Below are 26,273 nucleotides of genomic sequence, written 5' to 3'. Positions count from 1 at the left end.
AGGAAAATTCATGAACACATGGAAGCTAACAATGCATTGTTGTATCACCTTTGGGTAAAAGAGGAAATAAGAAGGGAATTTTAAAAATAACTGAGATGAATGAAAACAAAAATACAACTTACTCAAACTTATGGGGGCACAGCAAAAGCAGTATAGGAGGGAAATTTATAACATTAAATACCTATATTAAAAAAGAATAAAAATCTCAATTAAAATGCCTAATTTTACAATTCAAGGAAGTATAAAAATGAGAACAAACTAGCCCTAAAATAGAAAAAAAGATATAATAAAGATTAGAGCAGGAACAAACAAAATAGAGAATAGAAGAACAATATAAAATTTAATGAAACTAAAAGTTTTTAAAAATATAAACTAAATTGACAAACCCTTAGCTAGACTAAAGAAAAAAAGAAGGTTCAAATGAAAAATGTCAGAAATGAAAGAGGTAACAATTACAATTGATGATACAGAGATAAAAAAAGGACTATAATGGACTATTATGGACAAATATGCAAATAATTGGATAACCTAGAAGAAATGGACAAATTCCTAGAAACATACAAAGGCTACAAAGACTGAACCAAGAAGAAATAGGAAGTCTGAACAGACCAGTAACAAACAAGGAGTTTGAATCAATAATCAAGAACATTCCAACAACAACAATGAACACTTGGGACCAGATGGCTTCAAGGATGAATTCTTTGAAACCTTTAAAAAAGAACTAATACAAATCCTTCTTAAAATCTTCCAGAAAATAGAAAATGAGAGAACCCTTCCAAACTCACTTTATGAGGCCAGCATTAGTCTGACTCCAAGGGCAGAAAAGACAAAACAAGACAAAACAAAAGCCACAAGAAAATAGGCCAGTATGCCTCAAGAACGTATTTGCAAAAAACCTCAATAAAATACTAGCAAATCAATTCAACAGCATACTATAAGGATCATACACCATGACCAAGTGGGATTTATGTCTGGGATGGAAGGAGGTTCAACATATGAGAAATCAATGTGACTTATACCATTAACACAATGAGAGACAAAAACCACATGATTGCATTTTCTTTATCAGATGCAGAAAAAGCATTTGACAAAATTCATATTCTTTCATGTTAAAACTCTAAACAAAATAGGTAAAGAAGAAACATACCTCAGTATAATAAACACCATATATGAAAAATCCACAGGTAACATAATAATCAATGGGGAAAAACTGAAAGCTTTTCCAGGATCCAGAACAAGGTAAGGATGTTTATTTTCACTATTGCTATTCAATGTAGTCCTGGAAGCCCAAGCCAGAACAATCAGGAAAGGAAAAAAGTGCTTAAATCAGAAGAGAAGTAAATAATTGCTATTTGCAGACGACATGATCATATATGTAGGAAATCCTAAAGACACCACAAAAAGCTGTTAGAATAAATTAATTTATTAAAATTGTACACTACAGAATCAACATACAAAAATCAGTGGAATTTCTGTACACTAATAATAAACTGACCAAAACAGATATTAACAATCCCACTTATATTAGCAATAAAAAGAATAAAATATCCACACACTTAACCAAAGAAGTGAAAGACTTGCGCATTGAAATTATTGTACACTACAATATCGAAAACTTGTACACTATAAAATATTGATGAAGGAAATTTAAAAGGCCAAATAAGTGGCAAGACAATCCATGTGCATGAATTGGAAGAACTAACATTGATAAAATTCTCATACTACCCAAAGCAATCTACAGACTCAATGTAATCTCTATCAAAATACCAATGACTTTTTTTTTTACAGAGGTTGAAAAAACAATCTCAAAATTCATATGGAACCACAAATATCCCAAATAGACAAAGTAATCTTGAGCAAGAAGAACAAAGCTGAAGGTATCCCACTTCCTTAAATAATATCAAGAGCGAAAGTAATTAAAACAGTATGGTCAATGGAAGATTACTCAGCCATTAGAAACGACCAATACCCACCATTTGTTTTGACGGGGATGGAACTTGAGGGTGTTATGCTGAGTGAAGTAAGTCCATCAGAGAAGGACAACATTATATGGTTTCACTCATACGGGGAATATAAAAAATAGTGAAAGAGATTATAGGGGAAAGGAGAGAAAATGAGTGGGAAAAATCAGAGAGGGTGACAGAACATGACAGACTCCTAACTCTGGGAAATGAACAAAGGGTAGTGGAAGGGGAGGTGGGTGGGGGGATGGGTGACTGGGTGACTGGCACTGTGGGGGGCACTTGATGGGATGAGCACTGGGTGTTATACTATATGTTAGCAAATCGAATTCCAATAAAAATATATTAAAAAACCAGTATGGTACTGGCATAAAAATAGACATATAGACCAATGGAACAGACTAGAAAACCCCTAAACAAACCCATACATAAAAATTATGGTCAACTGATGAAGATCAGAACAAGAATGGCCAAACCACACTTATGGAAAGAGTAATAGTGAATATTGGAAGAGTGACATCCACATGTAAAAGAATGAAATTGGACCCTTATGTCACAGCATATACAAAAATTAACTCAAAATGGGATAAGGCTTAAATACAAGACTCAAAACCATTAAACTCATAGGAAAGAAAGAGGGAAAAATCGTCTTGATATTGGTCTTTTTTTTTTAAATTTTTATTTATTTATGATAGTCACAGAGAGAGAGAGAGAGAGGCAGAGACACAGGCAGAGGGAGAAGCAGGCTCCATGCACCGGGAGCCCGATGTGGGATTTGATCCCGGGTCTCCAGGATAGCGCCCTGGGCCAAAGGCAGGCGCCAAACCGCTGCGCCACCCAGGGATCCCTTGATATTGGTCTTGATAATTTCTTAGATATGACACCAAAAGCACAAGCAACAAAAGAATATATAAATAGGGAGTTTCCATTAAACTAAAAAGCTTCTGCAGAGCAAAAGAAATGCTTAGCAAAATGAAAAGGCAATATATAGAATAAGAAAAATATTTGCAAACTATATATCTGATGAGGGTTAATAGCCAAAATATAAGGAATTCATACATCTCAACAACACAAAAGCAAATAACCTGATTAAAAAATGGGCAAAGTACTTCAATAGAAACTTTTAAAAAGAAATTCATATGTTTAACAGGCATGTGAAAAGGTGTTCAACATCACAAATTGCCAGAGAAATGAAATAAAAATCATAATGAAATATTACCTCATACTTGTTAGAGTGGATATTATCAAAAAGAAAATTTAAGTGCTGGTGAGGATGTGGATAAAATGGAACCCATGTACTGTTGGTGGGAATATAAATTAATAAGGTCATTATGGAAAACATATGGAGGTTCCTAAAAAATTAAAAAAATAACTACCACATGATCCAGCAATCCCACTTATGGGTATATATCCAAATCAAATGCAATAAAGATTAGGGAGTGGTGTCTGCACTCTCATGTTCATTGCAGTATTATTCATAAAAGTCAAGATATGGAAACAGTCTAAATGTCCTCAATAGGTGAATGGATATAGAAAATGTCACACACACATACACACACACACACATACGCTGAAATATATAAAAAAAGTAAAATAAAGGAAATCCTGACTTCAACATGGATTTTGACAACATGGATGTATGACAACATGGGTGGAGTTAGGTTGCTGACCAGTATCAGCAACAAGAAATGTGACAACACTACTAAAAGGATAATAAGGGAATATTATGAATAAGTTTATGATAATAAATCTGACAACTTAGATGAAATAGACAAATTGTTTGAAAGACACAAACTATCCAAGAAGAAATGGATAACTGGAATATCCTGATATCTAGTTTCAAGAAATAAAATTTGTAGGTAAAAACCTTCCCACAAACTCCAGGCCCAGAATGCTTCACTGGTGAAATCTATAAACTATTGAGGAAAAAAGTTGCTTCTACACAAACTCAGGTAGAAAATGAAAGAGGAGGCAATATATTCCAACTCATTCTATATCAAAGCATACAAAGACATTATAGGAGAAGAAAACTACAGATCAATTCTCTTCACAAACATAGATATAAAATTTTGAAATAAAATTTTAGCCAATAAAGTCAATAATATATAAAAAGAATAAGTATTAAGATCAAAAGAAGTTTATTTTAAGAGTGTAGGGTTGCTTTAACATTGAGAAAGAAAAACTATATGATCATCTCAGTAGATGTATAAAAAGCATCTGACAAAAATCCAACATTCATCTATAATATTTATTGCCACAATTAAACATTCTGAATCATGATCCTGTTACTCCTTTGTTTGAAACTTTCCCATTGCTTCCCATTGCCCATTATGAGAATAAATTTCCTCAGCTTGGTGTTCAAGGCTCACTGTGATCACCTCCTAACCTTGGCCCCTACCACTCTGTTACAACAATTGATGCACTGCTCAGTGTGGCAATGCTATAAAATGCCTTCTACCTACCTGACCTACCTGATACTACCTTTTTCTGCCTCCTTCACTTTGTTTATGTGCTCCTTTGCTCTAGGCTGGTGCTTCTTAACTTTGTGCATTAGAATTGCCATGTAATTAGAAAAAGTAGTTTGTTCAATTCTATCACTTAGAAATTCTGACTCAAAGAGTCTGGGGTAGAGTCAGGACATTAAAAACTTCTCAGTGGATTCAGTTATGTAGGTATGGTTGAGAACTACTAATCTAGAATGTTCTCATAGACTCCAAATAAGCATACTCAAAATTTACTTATCTTTCCAAGATAATTCTAATTAACAACCCATTCACAAAATCTTCCTAGATCATCCTCTGCTGGGCGAAAGTTCTCTAAATGCTTTGATAATTTATTTGCCTCTCTCAATCTTTGTATCTGTCTGCAGGTCTTTCCTGATCTGAGTAAAAGTTCTTAAAGCGATATTCCCAACTCCTTTTATAAATTTTTGTCCGAAATAAGCCACCATTCTTAACATGGTAGTTAGATATTGAATGAATAATTTGATGAAGTCTTTTTAGATGGTTGAGGGAACATTTAGTTATTCACTACAGTTGAATGGTAATAGTGGTTGATTTTAGGAAATCCGACCTAAGAGGAAAACAGTTTCCTTTATGTCTGACTTTCAAACATAGCTAATAACTTCTTTTAGCCCTCTCATACCCTCTGTCGATATGTGTTTATTTCTAATAATTCACAACTCAATCTGTTGTTAAAGCAACAAGAAAAGTGGGGTTAGGTAAATATATAGGTGAGTCAGCTCTTTATTTTAGCTCCAATGTCACCTTTTTCCTGATGAATTCTTTTTGCCATAGATACCAACAACCATAAAAATGGATCAATGAGTAAGTCCACCTTTTTCTTCCTATCTTGAAGTCAAGAGTCTAGTAGAAAAAAAAATCCATCTGAAAGGGGCAGCCCCAGTGGCTCAGCAGTTTAGCACCACCTTTGGCCCAGGGTGTGATCCTGGAGACTAGGGATAGAGTCCCACGTCGGGCTCCCTGCATGGAGTCTGTTCTCCCTCTGCCTGTGTCTCTGCCTCTCTCTCTCTCTCTCTCTCTCTCTCTCATATGTGCCTCTCATGAATAAATAAATAAAATCTTTTAAAAAATCCATCTGAATGATGTGCCAATAATAAAAAATAGAGTTGACTTTATCTGCAGGTATTATGTAGTGCTGGTTTCTCTGGCATATTTAAAAAAATGGCATTCTTTGTTTGGTTCTCTAGAAAATTACATTAGTTTCTTATCATTGCTCAGAACATAAAACAGTCATATTTCAATAAACTGCTTAGGGTTTTAGATGAAATCATGGGTGTAACATCAGATTAGAACTTTCCTACAGAAATAAAGTAGCTCCTATCCCAATAGAAGATATTAAATAATTCAAATAGAATATGTACCTGGATCTAGACTGTCCCACTTCTTCAAGAATCATAGAAAAGTGCTTCCAGGCTTTCTCAGCATGGAATGAAGGTGTAAAAAGTTTCTTTGAATCACCAAACAAAGATAGGAAATAATCTTCTCCTTCCCCAGTTACAGGTGTGTCAGGAGCAAAGACTGGCAGAGCCTGTTTCTTTGTCATTATGAAGCTGTTGACTCCTTTCAAAGAAACCAAAGAGGAAAGCAACAGAGAGAAGTAAATAAAAGGACATTAAAAGAACCCAAAGCCGGTATCTTTATCCTTTCTTCTACAAAATTTATTCTTTATACGTTTTACTGTCACTGTCAAACTCAATAAGGATAATTAAAAGCTACAAGCCAAAGTCTATGAAATAACTATCAAGTGACTATTTTTAGTGACACAATTCCTAGAGATTATTTCAGTTATCTTAAATTATCAATAATATCATTAGCATAATGACTATTATTTAACTGATTATTTAGTTGTACTAGATGCATCATAGGTTTTCAAGGAGGTAAAACATTTGAGTCTTTCAAATTTGGATATGTTACATATAAATACAACTTTATTTCATTTCATATTAACTATCCTCCCCAATTACTATCCATAAATTAAAGCCTCAAATGAAATATTCCAACCAATAACTAGTAATTTTGCCAGGTAAAGACTCAAATTTCCTCTAATCAACTAAAATAGCTTATTAGAAAGATAGAATAATGCTTAATCAGACTTTAGTATCCTCTTGGAAATTGGCTCTTTTAAAATAATCACTACTATGATTTAAATGCAAAATAGTTCTTATAATTTTGCATGGAAAGAAGCAGGCTAGATATATCTAATGATGTGTCTGCAAAGAGAGAGTAACACTACAGAGAGAGACCATGATGAAGTGGATAGAACAATATGTCCTGGATTTGGACAGAACTGCAATTGTATCCCAGCTCTGCCATTTAATAAGCCAAGTGATTTAAACTTTCTAATTCTCCATTTTCCTGAAGATAAAGTAATACTACCTTGTGTAAGGCAATGTGAGGATTGAAGAAAGTGTAGATAACTGTCTAGTACAATGTCTAGTTTTTAACAAGTATTCATAAGTGACAACAATTATTGTATTTCAGGGGCTTTGGCTAATGTGATTCTGTTTCCAAAATCATCAAAGGATTAAGACAATCTAGAGTTCACTTTATATTCTTGTATCTTTAACAAAACCAAAGCAAGGTGAAAAATTGAAAGGAATAAACACATAGTTCCTAAGGCCGACTCCTCAGAGTATTTTGTCTAGAAGAAATGTTTGGAATTAAATTAGTTTATTCCCAGTAACTTGAGTGTTTACTTAATCCTTAAATTCCTTTGGGGAAGGAGATTATATAGTATCCTTTTCAATGGCTCATCTTGAGGGATAAAAAACTTTGTATTCTAAAAAGGAAAGAGATATTAATTTTAGCCCTGGTTATTATGTCACCTAGAGGAAAAGATGGAAAGGAACCAAATGCAACAAGTTTCAGTGGACCCAGGCATCTATCTACAGAACCTGAATCTATAGTAACTGAAGAAGACTATATCCCAGCTCAGCTCTCATCTTGCAAGGGGAAACCACTATTTTTTGTTTTTTCCCTAAGAGCTTGCATAGTTTAATCCAAATATAGGACATATACCATGGTGATACAGGGATAAAGAAAGAAAAATTTCCCTCCCTAGATGTAAAGTTGGCATTTTCATTTTTAAATATATAGATTTTGGTCATTGCAAAAGGTCAGTGTGATCTTAGGAGGTTTCTTTAAAAAGTGCATTTTAGGCATACAAACAATGAAGCATAGGGAATAATGGCAGTAGATAAAAATCCTACATAACACTGTGTGAAAAGTTTAGGAAAATGCCAGAAACAAAATGAAATATAGATAAGCAGCAGCCAGGTTTAAACGTCTACAGAATAACAGAGGAAAATAGAAACATCATGTAGTCACGGGTATGTTTGTGCTACCAGTTTTGAAACTTGCTGACTGGAAATCTAAATACAGACCCCAAATCTAGCCTATTCATTGTGAAAGTACTTACAGAGATATTCATATTCACAACTAATATTTATTAAGTACTTACTATGTGCTAGGTGATTTCCATAAATATCTTATTTAATCCTTAGGCAAGCCCTATGAAGGTGATATTTTAATCCTTATTTTCCACTTGCGGGTAATGGGACTCAGAGATACCTAACCTAATATCTCACAGTGTAGGAAGCAGAAATATAGTCTGGACCTAGGTCCCCTGTTTCCAAGACCATGATTTTTTTCAGTAAACCATGATAACATACCCTAGAAGTTTCCTAATATTGTAAGGAACAAACACACTGTTGACTATTGCTAAATGCATTGTTTACCCTGTTGGCAACTGTCAAAACCTAACTTTTTCCTGTTGTAGTACTGTTTTCATTTTCTTCTCCAAATTCATTATTGTTTTCATATCTCTCCACCATTTTCTTACCATTTATTTTGCTTCTTTCTGTTATCTGTCTTTTCCTTGCTTAAACCATAAGTCTACTAATGGCACAAATATACAAGATATTGCCTTAATCTCTCTGGTGTGTTCAGAGGAAGGGGATTAATACTATACATAGAATTTTTATCTAGCAATTCTAGACCATCAAAGCCATCAATCCATGAACCATCATGACAATTCAAGATATTTTAAACATGAGGATGATACATTTGGCCACATCCATTTATAGGACCTGAATATGACTCAGTGTTAGAGTCAATGGTGAGCATAGTCAAGTTACTCTGCATATAACACTAGGAAACCCATGTTATTGGAAGTGATTTTGACTTCTAAACATATAAAGAATCTATTGAACTATGTGCTTTAGAAACAGTCTTAAAAAATTTGGTATATGTTTTGCTTACCCAAGCTGTTTTCTGATCTGGAATGGCCCACCAATGTAGTTCTAGGAGTCTTCTGTCCAGCTGTGGAAACAGTTATTCTACTAAACTGAGGGCTAGACAGATTGTAACTGAGAGGCATTTCATAGGATAATGACCGTGAGAGTGGCAGTGTTGTATCTGAATCTGTTGTCAGAAGAAAATGTACTAAAGATCGCTCTGTCATTAGGAGACTATGTGGGTCTTCTCTTCTGTGTACAAAAATTAGTATAATAAACAAAGTGAGAAAGTAAAAATGAATATATATGAACATAAGAATCATGAACTGTGATTATTACTCAGAGTTCTGCTTTTCAAAGGTATTATGTATCTACCTAAGCATAAGAACATCTTATATAGTTGTAGTTTTAATAATGTAAATAGGACACTTTTGTGTCAAGACATATTTTTATTTAGTTTTTTATCTAAAAATTAGTCTATTGGGGGAAGCTGAGTGGCCCAATCGGTTAAGCCCGCCTTCGGCTCAAGTCATGATATTGGGCTCCCTGCTCAAAGTAAGTGTGCTTCTACCTCCCCCTCTGTGCTCTGTCGTGCTCTCTCAAGTAAATAAATAAAATCTTTAATAAAAACTTAAGTAAATAAAAATCAGTTAATTGCTACTATAAATGATTTTGAAAAGTGCAAAAGTAGAGAGAAGAAAACGAAAGTCACCAAAATGCTACCAACCAAAAATTTTTCCATTTCATTCTAGGCCTTTTAATGTATTTTTTACCTCAAAACTGAGACTCTAGAAACTATTTGTATCCCACTTTTATTACTTATTATATCATATTTTCCTTTCTATTAACTAAAAAAAGGACTATAATTCCTGTTTAATATATCATTGTTTAGCGAACCTTCTCCCTTTAATTCTTGCTGCTTAACTAATTTTCCTATATTTATAAAAATTCTAGAGTTAATGTCTACTTTCATATATACTCTGAAAATTAATTACTTTGAATACAGTATACATGTGTACATGTATGTATGTGTGTGTAATCATGTGTATATGTATGCTGAGGGGAATACAGAAAAGGGAGAAGACAGACTTAATTTCCAGGTATTATTTTGATAAGTAAATTTTACTATGAACAAAGGTTTTTATTTCTTTTTTAAAAAAATATAAAAGCATTTGTTAACTAGTGTGCTTTTAAGCAAACCCTCTAAACTTACCACACAATTCTTTTACAAGTAAAACAATATTCCTATGGCATGGTTCATGAAAAGGTTTATGACAACTCCATTTTATTAGTCACATTGATATTCGTTCATTCAAAGCAATCTGTGTATATTTGTGTATGAGTGTGTGTGTGTGTGTGTACAATCTGTGTGTGCTTAATACTTGAATTGTGAACAAAATTGTGGGGTCCAAAATCCTTTGGCTTTTTGAAAAACTGGATAAGTGGCCAGCTCATGTATCCCCTTACTGGGGGACACTTAGCTATCCTCTGTAAATCAAGAGCTCAGTATCTTGCCTCCACAGATTGTCTCTATTTTGATTCTTTATTTTACAGAGTTCCCGTAAAGTTATTTTAGTAAGTCTTCTGTTTTGTTTTTGTTTTTATTTTCCAAATGTTTCCATAAGGGAGGAAGGGCCTAAAGTTTCCTAATCTGTCAAAGTGACGTCAATCTTAATCTCTTTGTTTACTAAGAGGTACATATAATCATTTTGTTCTACAATTTGTAAGTTCATTCATCAGAAATACTATATCTGGAGAGCTTTGTACTCAAAACCAGACTTCTCTAAATGTACCTCTCAGAGTGTAGATAACTCAGGCAATTTAAAACAAAAACAATTAAATGGCATTGGCTTTGAAAATTGTACTACTAGCCCAGTACAAATTAAGCTTGAGCATTTGCCATTCTGCTGACACCTCAAGCATTCATTTTTGTCAGAAATGCTCTAACCCATGAAGATACACTCTTGAGTAGGATGTGGTGAGTTGTGGGAAGGAGACTAAGAGTTAGATTGTCAAATTACAATATTTTATCTCTGTCCAACCCAAGACAGGATCATATGACACAATTTCTGACGCTGGCTAGCATAAGCAGGAAAAGTACTTTTCTCTTTCAAAGTTCCTTACATCTGGCTTTCATTACAAACTGGCTATGTCTTTTCAGCATGTTCATTTTATAAGCTCCAAAGTTTATTCTTCCTCCAGTAAAACAATAGCATTTCCAAATAATTTAATTCCACTGAATACTCCTAATAAGTCTCTACAAATGTTGTGATTAAAGAAACCTGGCTTAGGGCGACAAAGTGTTCTTATTTTTATAGTTGAATAAGAAGTTTCTAATGGCTGCACACACTTTTGGAAGAGATAAAACATTTCAGGAAGAGATACACGTGATATAGCCCATTGTCTAAACCTTGCACTCATCATCCTGTTAGACTCCTTTTGGAAGATGAGATATTTGGCCTAGTGCTGAGTTAGCTTGTCCTCATCATATCAAACTTTCCAATCCCCTTCTTAGCATTTTGTTCCCTCTGTAATTGATTAGCATTACACCAGAGGTAGTTATAAAAGTTCAATTCCCAAATTTCAATGTTATTTTGGGAGATGCTACATTGGTAATACTGACAACAATCATTTCTCAGATGACCTCTAAGAACAAATATTTTAAAAATGAACTTGAAATGAACAGTAAACACAGGACATATAGGTGCAAAATAACATTAGCTTTAAATTGGGTATATTCTATACTTGAGGTCATTTAAAAAAAAAACACTGGAAAACCCATGCTAATGCTTTTATTTATTTTTTAATGCTTTTATTGATAGAATAATTTACTGTAGTAGTAAAAACGTAGAGACTTACTTTTTTGTTTTTGTTTTTTTTCTGTTTTGTTTTTCTTTTTCTTTATTGGGGGTGAGGGTAGTGGTAGGTAGTGGTAGTTTTTATCTAGTATCTTCGCAGGGCATTTCCAAAATCAAAATTCTCTAGCAATTCTTTGTTCCCAAGGTTAGTAAAGGAGTTCTAAAGAAATTATCTGCCAATTACCCTAACATGTTAGATATAAGTTCATGTCTTGTATGATAGAGATCTATGCAGGTGAGTTTTTGTATTACTCAAGAGCTGAATTTTAAAAACAGTGGTTGGGGAAATAGTTGTATGTTGTAGTTAATTAATTTTAGAAAATGTGTGGAATCAGTTCTAGTTACAACTACTTCATAAGATGTTTGGAACAAGAGGTCAAGTACTCCATCATTATCCTCTAAATCTCAGATCCTTCTCTCCTCTCATTTGTGCCATTCTTACTGTGCTTGATTCTCCATTTTATCTTCCTGCTCATGGAGTTCGCTCTGCAGGGCCACTGAAGTTTTCTGGCTGGCTTGCATGTCTTTCATCTTGGCTAGAAGAAAAGTCTCTTTTCTTTCCTGGGGAAACAAATCATGATACTAGGAATAAATTCAGTTGAAGTTCAAAGAGGATTTTCTTTTTAAGTGATCTTACCCGTTAATCTAACTACCTCAAAGTATCTGCCAGATTTAATAGTCTATTTCCCAAGCTGGTGCCAGAACCAGGCTTCTAATGTGAATATGTAAGTACTGACATAACCAATACTGGTATTGGCTAAGCATATTATGCAAATCAAGGCAAAGGCATGTAGCATTCACTGGAAGCAGCTCATGAGGCAGAGCTGCAACCCAGCAAAGCTATCTTTATGACCATAACCTTCACATTTGGTCAATACTGCCTGTTAGAGCATTGTGAGGTAATGTCGCCATAGTTACAAAGTTCCAGTCTCTGAGCAATTATGTTGATGCTATATCCACTTTGCAGTTTGCAGACACTAAATAGGGTAATATGCTTTTAGGAGAACCATATCTCTCACCAGACAAATTTTGCCACCAAAATATTCAATATCCGGGATCCCTGGGTGGCGCAGCGGTTCAGCGCCTGCTTTGGCCCAGGGCGTGATCCTGGAGACCCAGGATCGAATCCCACGTCAGGCTCCCGGTGCATGGAGTCTGCTTCTCCCTCTGCCTATGTCTCTGCCCTCTCTCTCTCTCTCTGTGACTATCATAAGTAAATTAAAAAAAAAAAAAAAAGACTTTATCTACAAAATATTCAATATCCTATTTTGGATTTCTGAGGGTCAAGGCTAGTATATAAACACTAGGAGCATTAGTCACTGGTTTTAATTGTTTTTTGGTTTCTGTTTTTGTTTTGACAAGTGTTCTTTGAACATATGGAAATGGTCACACAGAAGGATCAGAAAACTTGTGTACTTCTCAGGTAGAAAGAAACCTATTGGTAAAATTAGTGAAATCAAATGAGATCTACATTCTCCTAGTTATGCCAGCAGTATGATTTAGAAGAAATCACTTAGTTCAGATTCTAACCTTGAGTAAAAGATTCACAATGTTTCTGATAATGATGGTATAAGAATAAAATTAACACGGTAAACAGTAAAAAGATATATTAGCAATTATGATTACTGGATGAGCAAATTCATTAAATATTTAAATAAGTATCTATTCTGACCAGGAGCCAGATAGGTACTATGAATAAACAATTCCTGCTTCAAGGAGTAATAATAAAATATCTTCCAATTTAGATTAGGAAATGGCTTCCATCATGAAATGATGAGCAGTATTTAAATACAAAGGACAATGAACAAACTGTTTCAATGAGTCAAAAAGGAAAAGATTTCTTGGGGAGCTTGTGAAATGGTGGCATAGGAGGATCTTAAGCTCACCTCCTCGCACAGATACTCCTAGATTACAGCCATATCAGTGTAACCAACGTAGAAAATGATCTGAAAATTGGCAGAATAGACTCTCTACAGTTAATTGTAGAAAGGAGGCCACATAAAAAAAGTGGTAGAAAGGGCTGAGCCACAGTTGGGAACCCACTGAATATGTGAAACTAACCACAAGCACTGAAGGGATACAAGCACAGAAAAGAGAGGGGAACAGACCCCAACACCAGGCACTCCAGACACTTGGGACCTATACCTGGAAGATGAGTCCCCATAACATTTGGTTTTAAAAATCAGAGATGTTTAACTTTTTGAGTTTTTGCAATCATTAGGGTTTAATACTAGGAACTCTGAAAATCAGTGGGATTAGGGTTTAATACTGGAAACTCTGAAAATCAGTGTGATTAGCTCCAAGAGGGCCAGAGGGTGATAGGAAACAGTCCCTACCCTTAAAGAGACAGTACAGAAATAACCCTGCTAAGATAAGGCATTGAAGCAGCAGTTTGAAAAGCACCTGGGGGTATACAGGGAAGATTTCAGAATGTGTGATAGGGGCAAAAATCTTTAAGAAATTTCTCCAAGAACAAAAGAGCTACTGGGCACCATTCTCCCCATCTATTCCTAGCCTAGATACCCAGGCATCTGCAGCAACTAGCATAGACACTTGCTACTTAGCCCAGGTTTTATCCTGCAAGCAGATGGGCACGTACCTTGCTAACATCTGTGTGCTCTGCCCCCACATTCTCCTGAAGACTGCCCCATTCAACCTGCCTCAATCCTTCCAAAGCCATGCGTGATGCATTTCATTCTGCAAGTTACCCTGATGGTGGCCAACACCACTCCAAAGTGACTCTTGCTCTGGTGAGAGGGGAAGATAATCACACACACCAGTTCCACTGTAGCTCTAGCAGTGGGCTAGAGGAAAATATCTGATGTGACTGCTGGCCCTGCCCTTCAACAAAGCCTCACAGGAGGCAGCACAAAGTGAGAGTGCTATAATCGGGGGGTGGGGGTGGTCACTGCAACCCAAACAGACAGACTAGGAGCAGACAGGCCTGATAACAGGTCTCATTCACAAAAACAAAACAAAACAAACAAAAAAACCCACTCAGGAGAAAGTGCAGAACAGTGCCTTCCAGGAGGTGTGGCCACAGTTCTGGAAAACAGGCTGAGGGCAAGTATCTGGTTTGACCTAACTACAACCCCAAAGTCACCCCAGACTGATCCCATAATAGCACAGAGGCCAAACTCTGCCCACAAGAAGGACAGCTATGCAGTTGACTGGATTGAAGGCAAATGTGGCTCAACCACAGTAATGTGCATGCAACACACATAGGAGACATCTCTGAAGGGCCAGGTTCTGGTGAACATGGGACATTGCACTATAGGGCACAACAGGATCATTTTTTCATAAGTCCACTACTTTCAAGATCAGGAGATGTAGCTGACTTTCCTAATACATAGAAACAAACACAGGGAGTTAGACAAAAATGAGACAGAAGAATACATCCCAAGTGAAAGATCAGGACAAAAACACAACAAAATGATTTGGAGATGAGTAATGTACCTCACAAAGATTTCAGAGTAATGGTCATAAAGATACTAACTGGATGTGAGAAGAATGGAGGATATCAGTGAGACCTTCAACAAAGAGATAGAAAATACAAAAAAGAACCAATCAGTGATGAAGAACTCAATTGCTGAAATTAAAAATAGACAATCAATGGTAGATCAAAGAAAGCAGAAAAATGAATCAGTAAACTGGAAGACAGAATAATGGAAAGCAAAGAAACTGAACAATAAAAAGAAAAAAAGTATAATAAAAAATAAGAATAGGTCAAGGAAACTCAGTGACATCATTAAGCATAGTAACATTTGCATTAAAGGGATTCCAGAAAAAGAAAATAAAGGAGGGCAGAACATTTATTTAAGGAAATAACAGCTGAAAATAGAGGAAGAAAATAGACAACCAGATCTAAAAGGCACAGAGTCCCCTCAACCCAAGGAAGTCCACACCAAGACAGATAATATTCACAATGGCAAAAAACAATGGTAAAGAGAGAAAATTAAAGGCACCAAAAGAAAAGAAAACAGTTACATATAAGGGAAACCCCATAAAGCTATCTGCTGATTTTTCAACAGAAATTTTGTAAACCAGAGGTATGGTATGATATGTTCAAAGTGCTGAAAGGAAAAAACTTGCAACCAAAAGTCCTCTATCCAACAATGCTATGGTTCAGAATAGAAGGAGAGATCAAGTTTTCTCAAACAAACAAAATTTAAAGGAGTTAATCACCACTCTATCAGCCATATAAGAAATGCTAAAGGGAATTCTTTGAGTGGAAAGAAATGGTCATAATCAGAAATAAGAAAAGGAAAAAGAAAAAATTTCACAGGTGTATGCAAAGATACTAAAAGTAGTGATTAGTTACTTATAAAACCAGTATAGTTAAATGACAAAAACAGTAAAGTCATATCTGTAAAAATCAGTCAAGGACTAAACAAAATAAAAGGATGTAAGGTATCACATCATATACATAAAATGTGGGAGGAAAGAATAAAAATTTAGTGCTTTTAGAATGGGTTCAAACTTAAGCAACCATCATCCTAATATAGATGCACAAGATGTTCTATATAAACCTAGTGATAATCACAAATAGAAAACTATATCTGCAAAGAAGAAAAGAAAGGAATCCATGTATTATCACTAAAGAAAGCAATCAAACCAAAAGGGAAAACAATAAGAGAAGAAAAGGAGAAAGAAGAACAAAAACAACCATAAAATAAGTAACAAAACAGCAATAACAACATACCTATCAATAATTATTTGAATGTAAATGGACTAAATGCTCACATCAAGACATAGGATGACTGAATGGATAAAAACGCAAGCCCCACCTATATGCTGCCTATGAGACTCACTTCTAGCCTAAAGATGCATGATAATAGAAAGTGAAGGAACGGAAAAACAATTATCATTCAAAGAAGTGAAAAAATTATCACTGTTTCAGAAGTGAAAACAAAAACAAACAAAAACAAGTAGAATTGAAAAGAAAGCTGTGGTAAGAACACTTATATTGAACTTTAAAACAAAGACTGTAACAAGAGACAAAGGTAGACAAAATTATCTACCTAATGATAAAAGGAACAATCTAACAAGAATATATAACAATGACAAGTATTTATGCACCCAACATGAGAGCCCCCAAGTATATAAGCACTTATTAACAGACATAAAGGAAGTAATCTGTAGTAATATAGTAATAGTAAAGAATTTTAACACCCCACTTACATCATGGATAGATCATCCAGACAGAAAAATCAACAAGGAAACAGTGGCTTTGAATAACTCATTTGATCAGATAGATTTAGCAGACATATTCAGAATATTTCATCCAACAACAGCATAATACACATTTTTTTCAAGTGCATATGGAATATTTTTTAAGACATACCACATATTGAGGCACAAAACAAGTCTCAAAAATTAAAAAAGGTTCATGTCATATCATGCATCTTTTCTGATCATAATGGTATAAAACTAGAAATCTAACACACATACACACTCACAAATCTGGAAGAACACATATACATAGAGACTAAATAACATGGTACTAGACTATGAATGGGTCAACCAAGAAATCAAAGAGGAAATAAAAATACATGGAGACAAATGAAAATGAAAACATAGTGGTCCGCAATCTTTGGGGTGCAGTAAAAGCTACTCTAATAAGGAAATTTATAGCAATACAAGCCTACCTCAGGAAACAAGAAAAATCTCAAACAATCTAATCTTACACCCAAAGGAGATAGAAGAAGGACAAAGAGGCTCAAAACCAATAGAAGGAAGAAAATAATAAAGATTAGAGTAGAAATAAATGAAATAGAGACTAAAAAACCAAAAGAACAAATCAACAAAACCAGGATCTGGTTCTTTGAAAAGATCAACAAAATTGATGAACATTTAGCCAGACTCATCAGAAAAGAAAAAAGAGATGACTCAAATAAAATCATAAATGAAAGGAGAGGAATAAAATTGATGCTACAGAAATACAATGAATTATAAAAGTATATTATGAAAAATTATATACCAACAATTTGGACGATTTAGAAGAAATGGATAAATTTCTAGAAACATACAGCTTCCCAAAACTGAATCAGGAAGAAATAGAAATATGAATAGATTAATTTCTAGCAATGAAATTAAGTCATGAATCAAAAGCTCCCAACAACAGCAGTCCATGACCAGATGGCTTCACAGGTGAATTTTACCAAACATTTAAAGAAGAATTAATACCTATTCTTTTCAAATCTATTCCAAAAAATAAAAGAGGAAAGATAGCTTTCAAATTCATTCTATGAGGCCAGCATTACCCTGATACCAAAACCAGATAAAGACACCAAAGAAGAGAAAAAACTACAGTTCAGTATCTGTGAAGAACATAGATGTAAAGATCCTCAACATATTTAGCACAGTGAATCCAACAATGCATTGAAACAGTTATTCACTACACATGGAATTTATTTCAGGGATTCAAGTGTTGTCTAATATTCACAAATCAATCAACATGATACATCACATTAACAAAAAAAGGGATAAAAAGTATACAATCATCTCAATAAATGTAGAAAAAGCATTTGATAAAGTACAACATCCATTCATGATTCAAATCTTCAACTTATACAACTCAACACCAAAAACCACAAGTAGTCCAATGAAAAATGGGCAGAATACGCAAAGACATTTCTCCAAAGACACACAGAGCACTGACAGACACATGAAAAGATGCTCAAAATCATTAATCATCAGGGAAATGCAAATCAAAACCACAATGCAGTATCATCTTACACCTGTCAAACTGGCTAAAATAAAAAACACAAGAAACAACAAGTATTGGCAAGGGTGTAGGGAAAAAGGAATTCTTGTGCACTGTTAGTAAGAACGCAAATTGGTGCAGCAACTGTGGAAAACGGTATGGGGTTTCCTTAAAAAAATTAAAAATATATTTACCTCTAGCTATTTAACTCCCCAAAACAAAAGCTTTAATTTGAAAAGATATATGCAGCCTCTTGCTTACTGGAGCATTTTTTCTTATAATAGCCAAGATACGGAAGCAACCCAAGTTCCATCAATAAGTAAATGGATAAAGAAGAGGTGGTATGTGCATATATATATAATGGAATATTACTCAGCCATAAAAAATAATGAAAGCTTACTATTTGCAACAACAACATAAATGGATCTAGAGGATATAATGTTAAGTGAAATAAGTCAGAAAAAGACAAGTACCATACAATTTCAACCATATGTGGAATTTAAGAAACAAAACAAGAAAGCAAAAATAAGGGAAAAAACAAACAAACAAAAAAAAACCCCAGAATCTTAAATATGGAGAACAAACTGGTACTTGTCAGAGGGCAGAATGGGTGATATAGGTGAAGGGGATTAAGAATACTCTTATCATGATGAACACTGAGTAATGTATAGAATTTTTGAAACACTATATTGTACGCTAAATGTAAGCTAATATAACACTGCATATTAATTTTACTTGAATTTAAAAAATTTATAAAACAAAAGACAAGAAATATACTACACATGAAGCAAGTAAGCTAGAGGAAGATAAACATTTGACTGTATTTTCTCAATTTTAGAGAGGGAGCATAATTACTTATTAGGATTGTGGGTCAATTATGTAAACATACCATAAAGAGATTTATAAACTTATACTTACGCTTAGAAAATAAGTAAAAATGGATTTATTATTTCTTGCCACTCTCCCGGTTTCCCTACCTGTCTGGATGGTTTCCTAGCTGTTAAAATTTTCTGTATTTGAACTATATATAATACCATGAAGTCATTATGACCTCATTTATTTTATCAGAGAGTTTATTCACATTTTCCAACAGAGTGTGGAGAAACAAAATTCCATCAACTGAGAAAAACTTTGAAAAGCTTTAAAGTTGTGAATGTTCTAACAGTCATTCCCCATATAGGGTTTTCCTTATTTCTTTTCCCAAATTATAGCATATATGCAACTAAAACCAATTTCCTCTTTTTTAGCTGCTCAGACTAAGTCAGTTTTCAGTAGGAGATAGAGTGAACCACTGAGGGCATTTTGTAAATGTGAATGGACAATCATAGTAGTCACAACAATTTGGTGGGGTGTTCCTGGTATTGAGCAGAGAGGAGCCAGAGAAGCTAGGCTTTCTGAAATGTGGCAAATAATCTTCCCATATACTACATAATTTGCCAGACATTCATACATTGAAAAATAGTTTATGATTATCTGAGTGCAAAGCCTAATTCCTTGTTACATATAAATATATATTTTACACACTTCAAATATATACCAAAACTTCCAGGAAGTACTATTTATTGTTTACATTGAGGAAAGAGGGTATGTTGGTTTGTTCAGAACTATTCTAAGATTTTCCAAACTTTTGTCGGTTTGGAAAAATTACATCAATGGTAATACCACTTGGTGTACTCATGTGGTTTATATCTTCCCAGACGAAAGGTAATAACAGCAGCAGCAGCAGCAGCAACAAAATCAACCTTAATATAGTATTAAGGAATAATTATTGAATAGTTTAGGTGTGTTTGGTATTATGACTTCAAGAAGAATCTGTATTGTTTAGAAATACATACTGAAGCATTTTTAGATAAAATTAGATGATATCTAGATTTGCTTCAAAATAATACAGAGCATAGGGAGTGGATGGAGAAATAGATGAAAAAGATGGGTCATGATTTATAACTGTTGAAGCTGGGTAATGTGTACTTGGGAGGTTTGTTGTATATTATATCTATTTCTTCTTTAATTGGATTTTTTTTACATAGTAAAAAGTCTAGAAAGCAAGTTTCATTTTGGGATCTGTAGACTTTAAACATTGATGGTATCATCATCATGGCTGTCTCTAACTTTTTTTTTGGCTGTCTCATGTCTTAGGAAGGAAAGAGTCAAGCAAAAGCTGAAAGAGAAAAATAGAAATACCTACTGTTCCTGAGGTGAAATAGGCTTTACACAGGTTCTTTCATCACAGCTCTGGAAGACCGGTATTTCCCCATGTTCTCAAATGAGGAAGTGGAAGTTCAAAGAGATGAATACCTCTTCCAAGGTTATACCACCAATAAATGGCAGAGCCAGAATGTGGTCTCACATTTATTACAGACTCCTTCATTGTACTCCCTGTTTCTCTACTGCAGTTCCTGTCCAAAATCTTCCTAAGTCCTTCCATGATAACTGCCTGACCTCTTACCAACTCCTGAACCAGCTTTGCCCTGATCTTTCTCTGTGCTTTGGTCTCAAATGACTCTCTCCCCTAGCTTCCAGACCCCATGTCAATTTTCTCTTTGGTCTTATACTCTTTTGGAAAAACATCAGAATTTTGCATGAGAAATTGAAGTACTTGCCACAAGACAGATATGGGGTAAAAGAGGATGATGAAAACCGAGTTTTATTTTCTGAGCTTTCACCCTGATTAAGAAAAATTAAAAGTGGTAAAATACCATATTCAGCAATTTTAAAAAACAGGAAAACATTATATCCACGTAATTTTTTAAAAACTGAAAAACACAAAGGATTGGTTTCATGTATTCTAATCCTCTGTCTCCACATATGGAGAACATTTGCACAGTAGGGGATTTTATTAAATTGGTAATATAAATAAAACATCTCGTGTGAATGTAGACTATATATATATATATATATAGAATTTTTCATTCCCTCTCAGGCCATGGGTGGGAATTTCCATATTGAGTAAAATGCAGCTAAGAATTACATTTTAAAACATGACATGTTTCAATAGCTAAGATTCAAAGAGTTTGTATATATAGGAATACAGTTTCACATTTGCACCTACATAAATATAGTATAGATTCCTATTGTAAAGCATCTTCTTAGCCTAAAAATGTGCTAGATTGGTTAATTTCCTTTACAAGATCCATATATAAGTAACACAGTTGCAAACATAGATGCTATTATTTTACATTAAAGTCAGGGTCATATTAAGGTCCTCCTGGAGGTGTTCACAGAAAGGGTTAAAGAATCATTTTGGGGAATTTCAAATATCTTCACAGTCTTTCCAGTCACAAAATTCTATTGGGAAGTAATGCTAAGATCTTAGATCTGCTATGTGATACTGAGAATCAAACAATGGTTTCAATCCTTAGACATTTTTATTGATTTTAGCAATGGTTCATAGAAAACTGCATAGTTACTTTACACATAGGGTACACGTATTTAAGGCTTAATCTTTATCCATGGATTTTTTTCTATCCATGTCCTTTAGAGGAATATAATGCTTATTATTCTAAGGACACCTCAGACTTTATGGGGCAGAGATCCAGATTACAATCTTATTTGCAGAACACCATGTTCCTTGAAAAATATTTTTAAAAACATGAATAAATATATTTCTTATTTAATCTATACATTATTTTTAAATGTTTTACTAGCAAAAAGAAATCCATCTTATATTGTTTGCATAGCATATAAACTCACAACCAGCAGCTTACACACCTTAAAACAAAACAAAACACCCAACAGACTGTTGAACCAAGAACAAACAATTGGTTTTGAGTTTTGCTATTGATATGAATTTGCCATTTCATTTTTTTCTGTCATCTACCGGCAACCTTTAGAAGGAAAGTGGTGTCTGGAACCAAAGCTTTGTAAAAAATTATTGGAAGACAATTTGAATTGAAAAAATGCTGTCCATTTACTTTTTTTTCTCTGCAGACAAGGTTAAGGCAATCATTATTGAATATTACAATTAAGTGCATTTTCTCTATAGCTTACGGAATACTAGTACCCCACAGAAACACTGTGTGAGAAGCATTAAAAGATTAAAAGAGTATGAAAGAGAGTTATTAGAAGTGTGAACATGAGCCCTACCAATGGCTTCAGGAACAAATATAAGTCTAAATGGAGCCCAGCCAAGCTCAAAGTGGAAGCACATTCAGGCAAGGGGGGGGGGGGCTCCCTTCTCTTCTTTTCTGGCTGTTGCACACATAACAAATTTGATCAGTGGTATCTACTGTTATATTACGTATTTTGATGATGGCAATGGGTGGCACCAAGGCACCAAGGGTGAATTAGTTATTCTTGAAAATTCCTGTGACACTATTGACGTAAATAAAGCTACTTTCATTATTCTGCTGACAACTTGAGGTTGTTGAGCAAGCGTAAGCTGGGAAATTAAAGTTGGTTGGCAGTTTTCTAAGGATTGGGAGGTTTCTAAGAATATTAAGAACCCTGACCTTTGAGCTATATCTTTTGCAAGAGGACACTTTTAACCTTTACTAGCAACAGAAAACAAGCCACTGGAGTGGGTGATACTGCATCTGAAATTTTACCATGTCATTTGTTTGAGACCCTGTGTGTTAGAACGAGGTGAGAAACCAGACATCTGAGATGGAATGAAAAAATCATGCAATATTAGGAAACGGAACTCTCTGAAAGATCTTTGGCTACATGTAGATTAGTCTGCAGGAGAAGAAAGACAAGCTGGACATTTTTATGATATGCCTGAAACATCATCTAGCTGTTCTATTAGTCTTGTTCTTTGTTCACATTTGTTCCTTAGGTTTTTTTTAATTTTTAAAATGTATTTATTCATGAGAGACACAGACAAGAGAAAGAGGCAGAGACACAGGCAGAGGGAGAAACCGGCACCATGTAGGGAGTCCGACATAGGACTCCATCCCGGGACCCCAGGATCAGGCCCCGGGCGGAAGGCAGGTGCCAAACTGCTGAGCCACCCGGGGATCCCCTGTTTTTTAGTTTTTTTAGTAAATCCTTTTACAATTCAGAGTCAGCCATAATCAGTAGTGAATACTACTTCTACTGCTATTATCAGCTATCATGTTTCCTATTTGTGTTAAGTGCTTTATGTATGTATCATCTTATTTCATCCTTTTAGTATGCATTATTATCTGCCTTTCATAGATTAGTAAATTGATGCCTATAGCAGTTAGGTAATTGCTTAGAGTAACACAGCTATGAAGTAGCAGAACCAGGGCTAGAGTTCAGGTTTCTCTCACTTCAGGGATTGCCTTCTTCACCATTATGCCACACCATTCCCTGAAAAATATTGAGCACCACTGTTTAGCAATTAGACAGATACTCTACAATAATATAAACGTGTCAGACATGTTCCTTGCTCTTCTGGAATTTATTCTTTTGATGGGACAGTGGTATCTGAATATGAAAAAAATATAGCCTATTACAGAATGTGATAAGAATCAAAGAAATAGTTTTGTTAAAAGCTACAAGAACTCAGCAAAGAATTACTTTTGCTGTTGTGGTTAGGAAAGCCTTCACAGAAGAGGTGAGATAAGGTGGACCTCAAAGGGTAGATAGGATTTCAAAAGACAGAAAATAGGAAAGAAGGCATTTATATAAATATTAATAAAATATATAAATATTTTTATATTTATATAAAATATAAAAAATTTTATCTTTTGAAAGATTTTACTTATTATTTATTTATTTATTTATTTATTTGAAAGAGAGTGCATGAGAGAGGGGAGAGACAGAAGGAAAGAAAGAAGGAGAAGCAGACTCCCCACTGAGTGCATAACCTGATGCTGGGCTCAATCCCAGGACCCTGAGATAATGACCTGAGGTGAAATCAAACATAACTGACTGAGCCACCCAGGTGCCCCGAAGGAAGGCATTTATTAACTTATTATTTGATGCATGCATTCACTTAACAAATACCTAAAAATTGTTTGCTGCTGCTAGACAGTGTGGAATGTACTTTTTTGGCAAGCATCAAAATGTAGGGGTAGACATGGCATAGGCATATCAACGGCTAAGGCAGAGAGATGGCATGGGTGTGCGGTGTGAAATAGAACGAGAGAGATAGGGTTAAACAGGCTGTGGAAGGTCTTAAACTTAGGCCAAGGAGTAGAATACATTCTCAGGATGCATTACATAGATATTTATTTGTTCCTATGGGTCAATAATTAAATTAATTATAGGACATCCAGGAATTTCTTCCCTGTGTGTCTGTTTGAAGGGGAGTTCCTTTTTAAAAAATAGTAGCTCTTTATATATTCCAGATCAAAGGTCTTTGCTAGATTTATGTGCTAAAACATATTCTCTTAGGCTGTGATTTGTCTTATAACTCTCTAGATGGTACATTTTAAGTAGAGGTTCTTAATTCTAATGATGTTCAATTTATAAACCTTTTTAACTTAATGATTTTGTACTTTAAGATGTTCATCTATCTCAAGGTCCTGAAATATTAGACTAATATTTTTTTCCTACAAGCTATACCTTTTCCCTTTCCTTCCTTCCTTCCTTCCTTCCTTCCTTCCTTCCTTCCTTCCTTCCTTCCTTCCTTCCTTCTTCTCTCTTCTTTCTTTCTTTCTTTCTTTCTTTCTTTCTTTCTTTCTTTCTTTCTTTCTTTCTTTCTCTCCCTTTCTTTCTTTCTCTCCCTTTCTTTTCTTTCTTTCTTTCTTTCTTTCTTTCTTTCTTTCTTTCTTTCTTTCTTTCTTCTCTTTCTTTCTTTTTTAATAATAAATTTTTTATTGGTGTTCAATTGCCAACATACAGAATAACACCCAGTGCTCATCCCATCAAGTGCCCCTCCTCAGTGCCCGTCACCCATTCACCCCCACCCCCGCCCTTCTCCCCTTCCATCACCCCTAGTTTGTTACCCAGAGTTAGGAGTCTTCATGTTCTGTCTCCCTTTCTGATATTTCCTACCCATTTCTTCTCCGGTCCTTCTATTCCCTTTCACTATTATTTATATTCCCCAAATGATTGAGAACATATAATGTTTGTCCTTCTCCGATTGACTTACTTCACTCAGCATAATACCCTCCAGTTCCATCCACGTTGAAGAAAATGGTGGGTATTTGTCATTTCTAATAGCTGAGTAATATTCCATTGTATACATAAACTACATCTTCTTTATCCATTCATCTTTCGTTGGACACCGAGGCTCCTTCCACAGTTTGGCTATCGTGGCCATTGCTGCTAGAAACATCGGGGTGCAGGTGTCCCGGCGTTTCATTGCATCTGTGTATCTTTGGGGTAATCCCTAACAGTGCAATTGCTGGGTCATAGGGCAGGTCTATTTTTAACTCTTTGAGGAACCTCCACACAGTTTTCCAGAGTGGCTGCACCAGTTCACATTTCCACCAACAGTGTAAGAGGGTTCCCTTTTCTCTGCATCCTCTCCAACATTTGTGGTTTCCTGCCTTGTTAATTTTCCCCATTCTCACTGGTGTGAGGTGGGATCTCATTGTGGTTTTGATTTGTATTTCCCTGATGGCAAGTGATGCGGAGCATTTTCTCATGTGCATGTTGGCCATGTCTATGTCTTCCTCTGTGAGATTTCTCTTCATGTCTTTTGCCCATCTCATGATTGGATTGTTTGTTTCTTTGCTGTTGAGATTAATAAATTCTTTATAGATCTTGGAAACTAGCCCTTTATCTGATATGTCATTTGCAACTATCTTCTCCCATTCTGTAGGTTGTCTTTTAGTTTTGTTGACTGTATCCTTTGCTGTGCAAAAGCTTCTTATCTTGATGAAGTCCCAATAGTTCATTTTTACTTTGGTTTCTTTTGCCTTCGTGGATGTATCTTGTAAGAAGTTACTGTGGCCGAGTTCAAAAAGGGTGTTGCCTGTGTTCTCCTCTAGGATTTTGATGGAATCTTGTCTCACATTTAGATCTTTCATCCATTTTGAGTTTATCTTTGTGTATGGTGCAAGAGAGTGGTCTAGTTTCATTCTTCTGCATGTGGATGTCCAATTTTCCCAGCACCATTTATTGAAGAGACTGTCTTT

General features: G+C 34.9%; 1 protein-coding gene across 8 annotated transcripts in view; it reads right to left on the bottom strand.

Annotated features, from left to right (window-relative positions):
• LMNTD1 (lamin tail domain containing 1) overlaps positions 1-12,455 on the bottom strand; it is a 49,610-nt gene extending 37,155 nt beyond the window's left edge. Inside the window, exons 1-4 of one of the 8 annotated variants that reach the window (XM_077870688.1) lie at positions 12,214-12,455; positions 12,019-12,137; positions 8,744-8,970; positions 5,845-6,043 (exon numbers count right to left, since the gene is read on the bottom strand). In XM_077870688.1, coding sequence (XP_077726814.1) covers positions 5,845-6,043; positions 8,744-8,970; positions 12,019-12,107 — 515 coding nt within the window. In that variant the 5' untranslated portion in view covers positions 12,108-12,137; positions 12,214-12,455. The other 7 variants (XM_077870692.1, XM_077870686.1, XM_077870691.1 and 4 more) reach the window with 7 other exon arrangements.
• Positions 12,456-26,273: the final 13,818 nt, after the last annotated feature.

This window comes from Canis aureus, chromosome 25, assembly GCF_053574225.1.
Source record: "Canis aureus isolate CA01 chromosome 25, VMU_Caureus_v.1.0, whole genome shotgun sequence".
Classification (NCBI taxonomy): Eukaryota; Metazoa; Chordata; class Mammalia; order Carnivora; family Canidae; genus Canis; species Canis aureus.
Note: the sequence above shows the minus strand (reverse complement) of the source record. Positions and strands in the feature narration are given on the sequence as shown.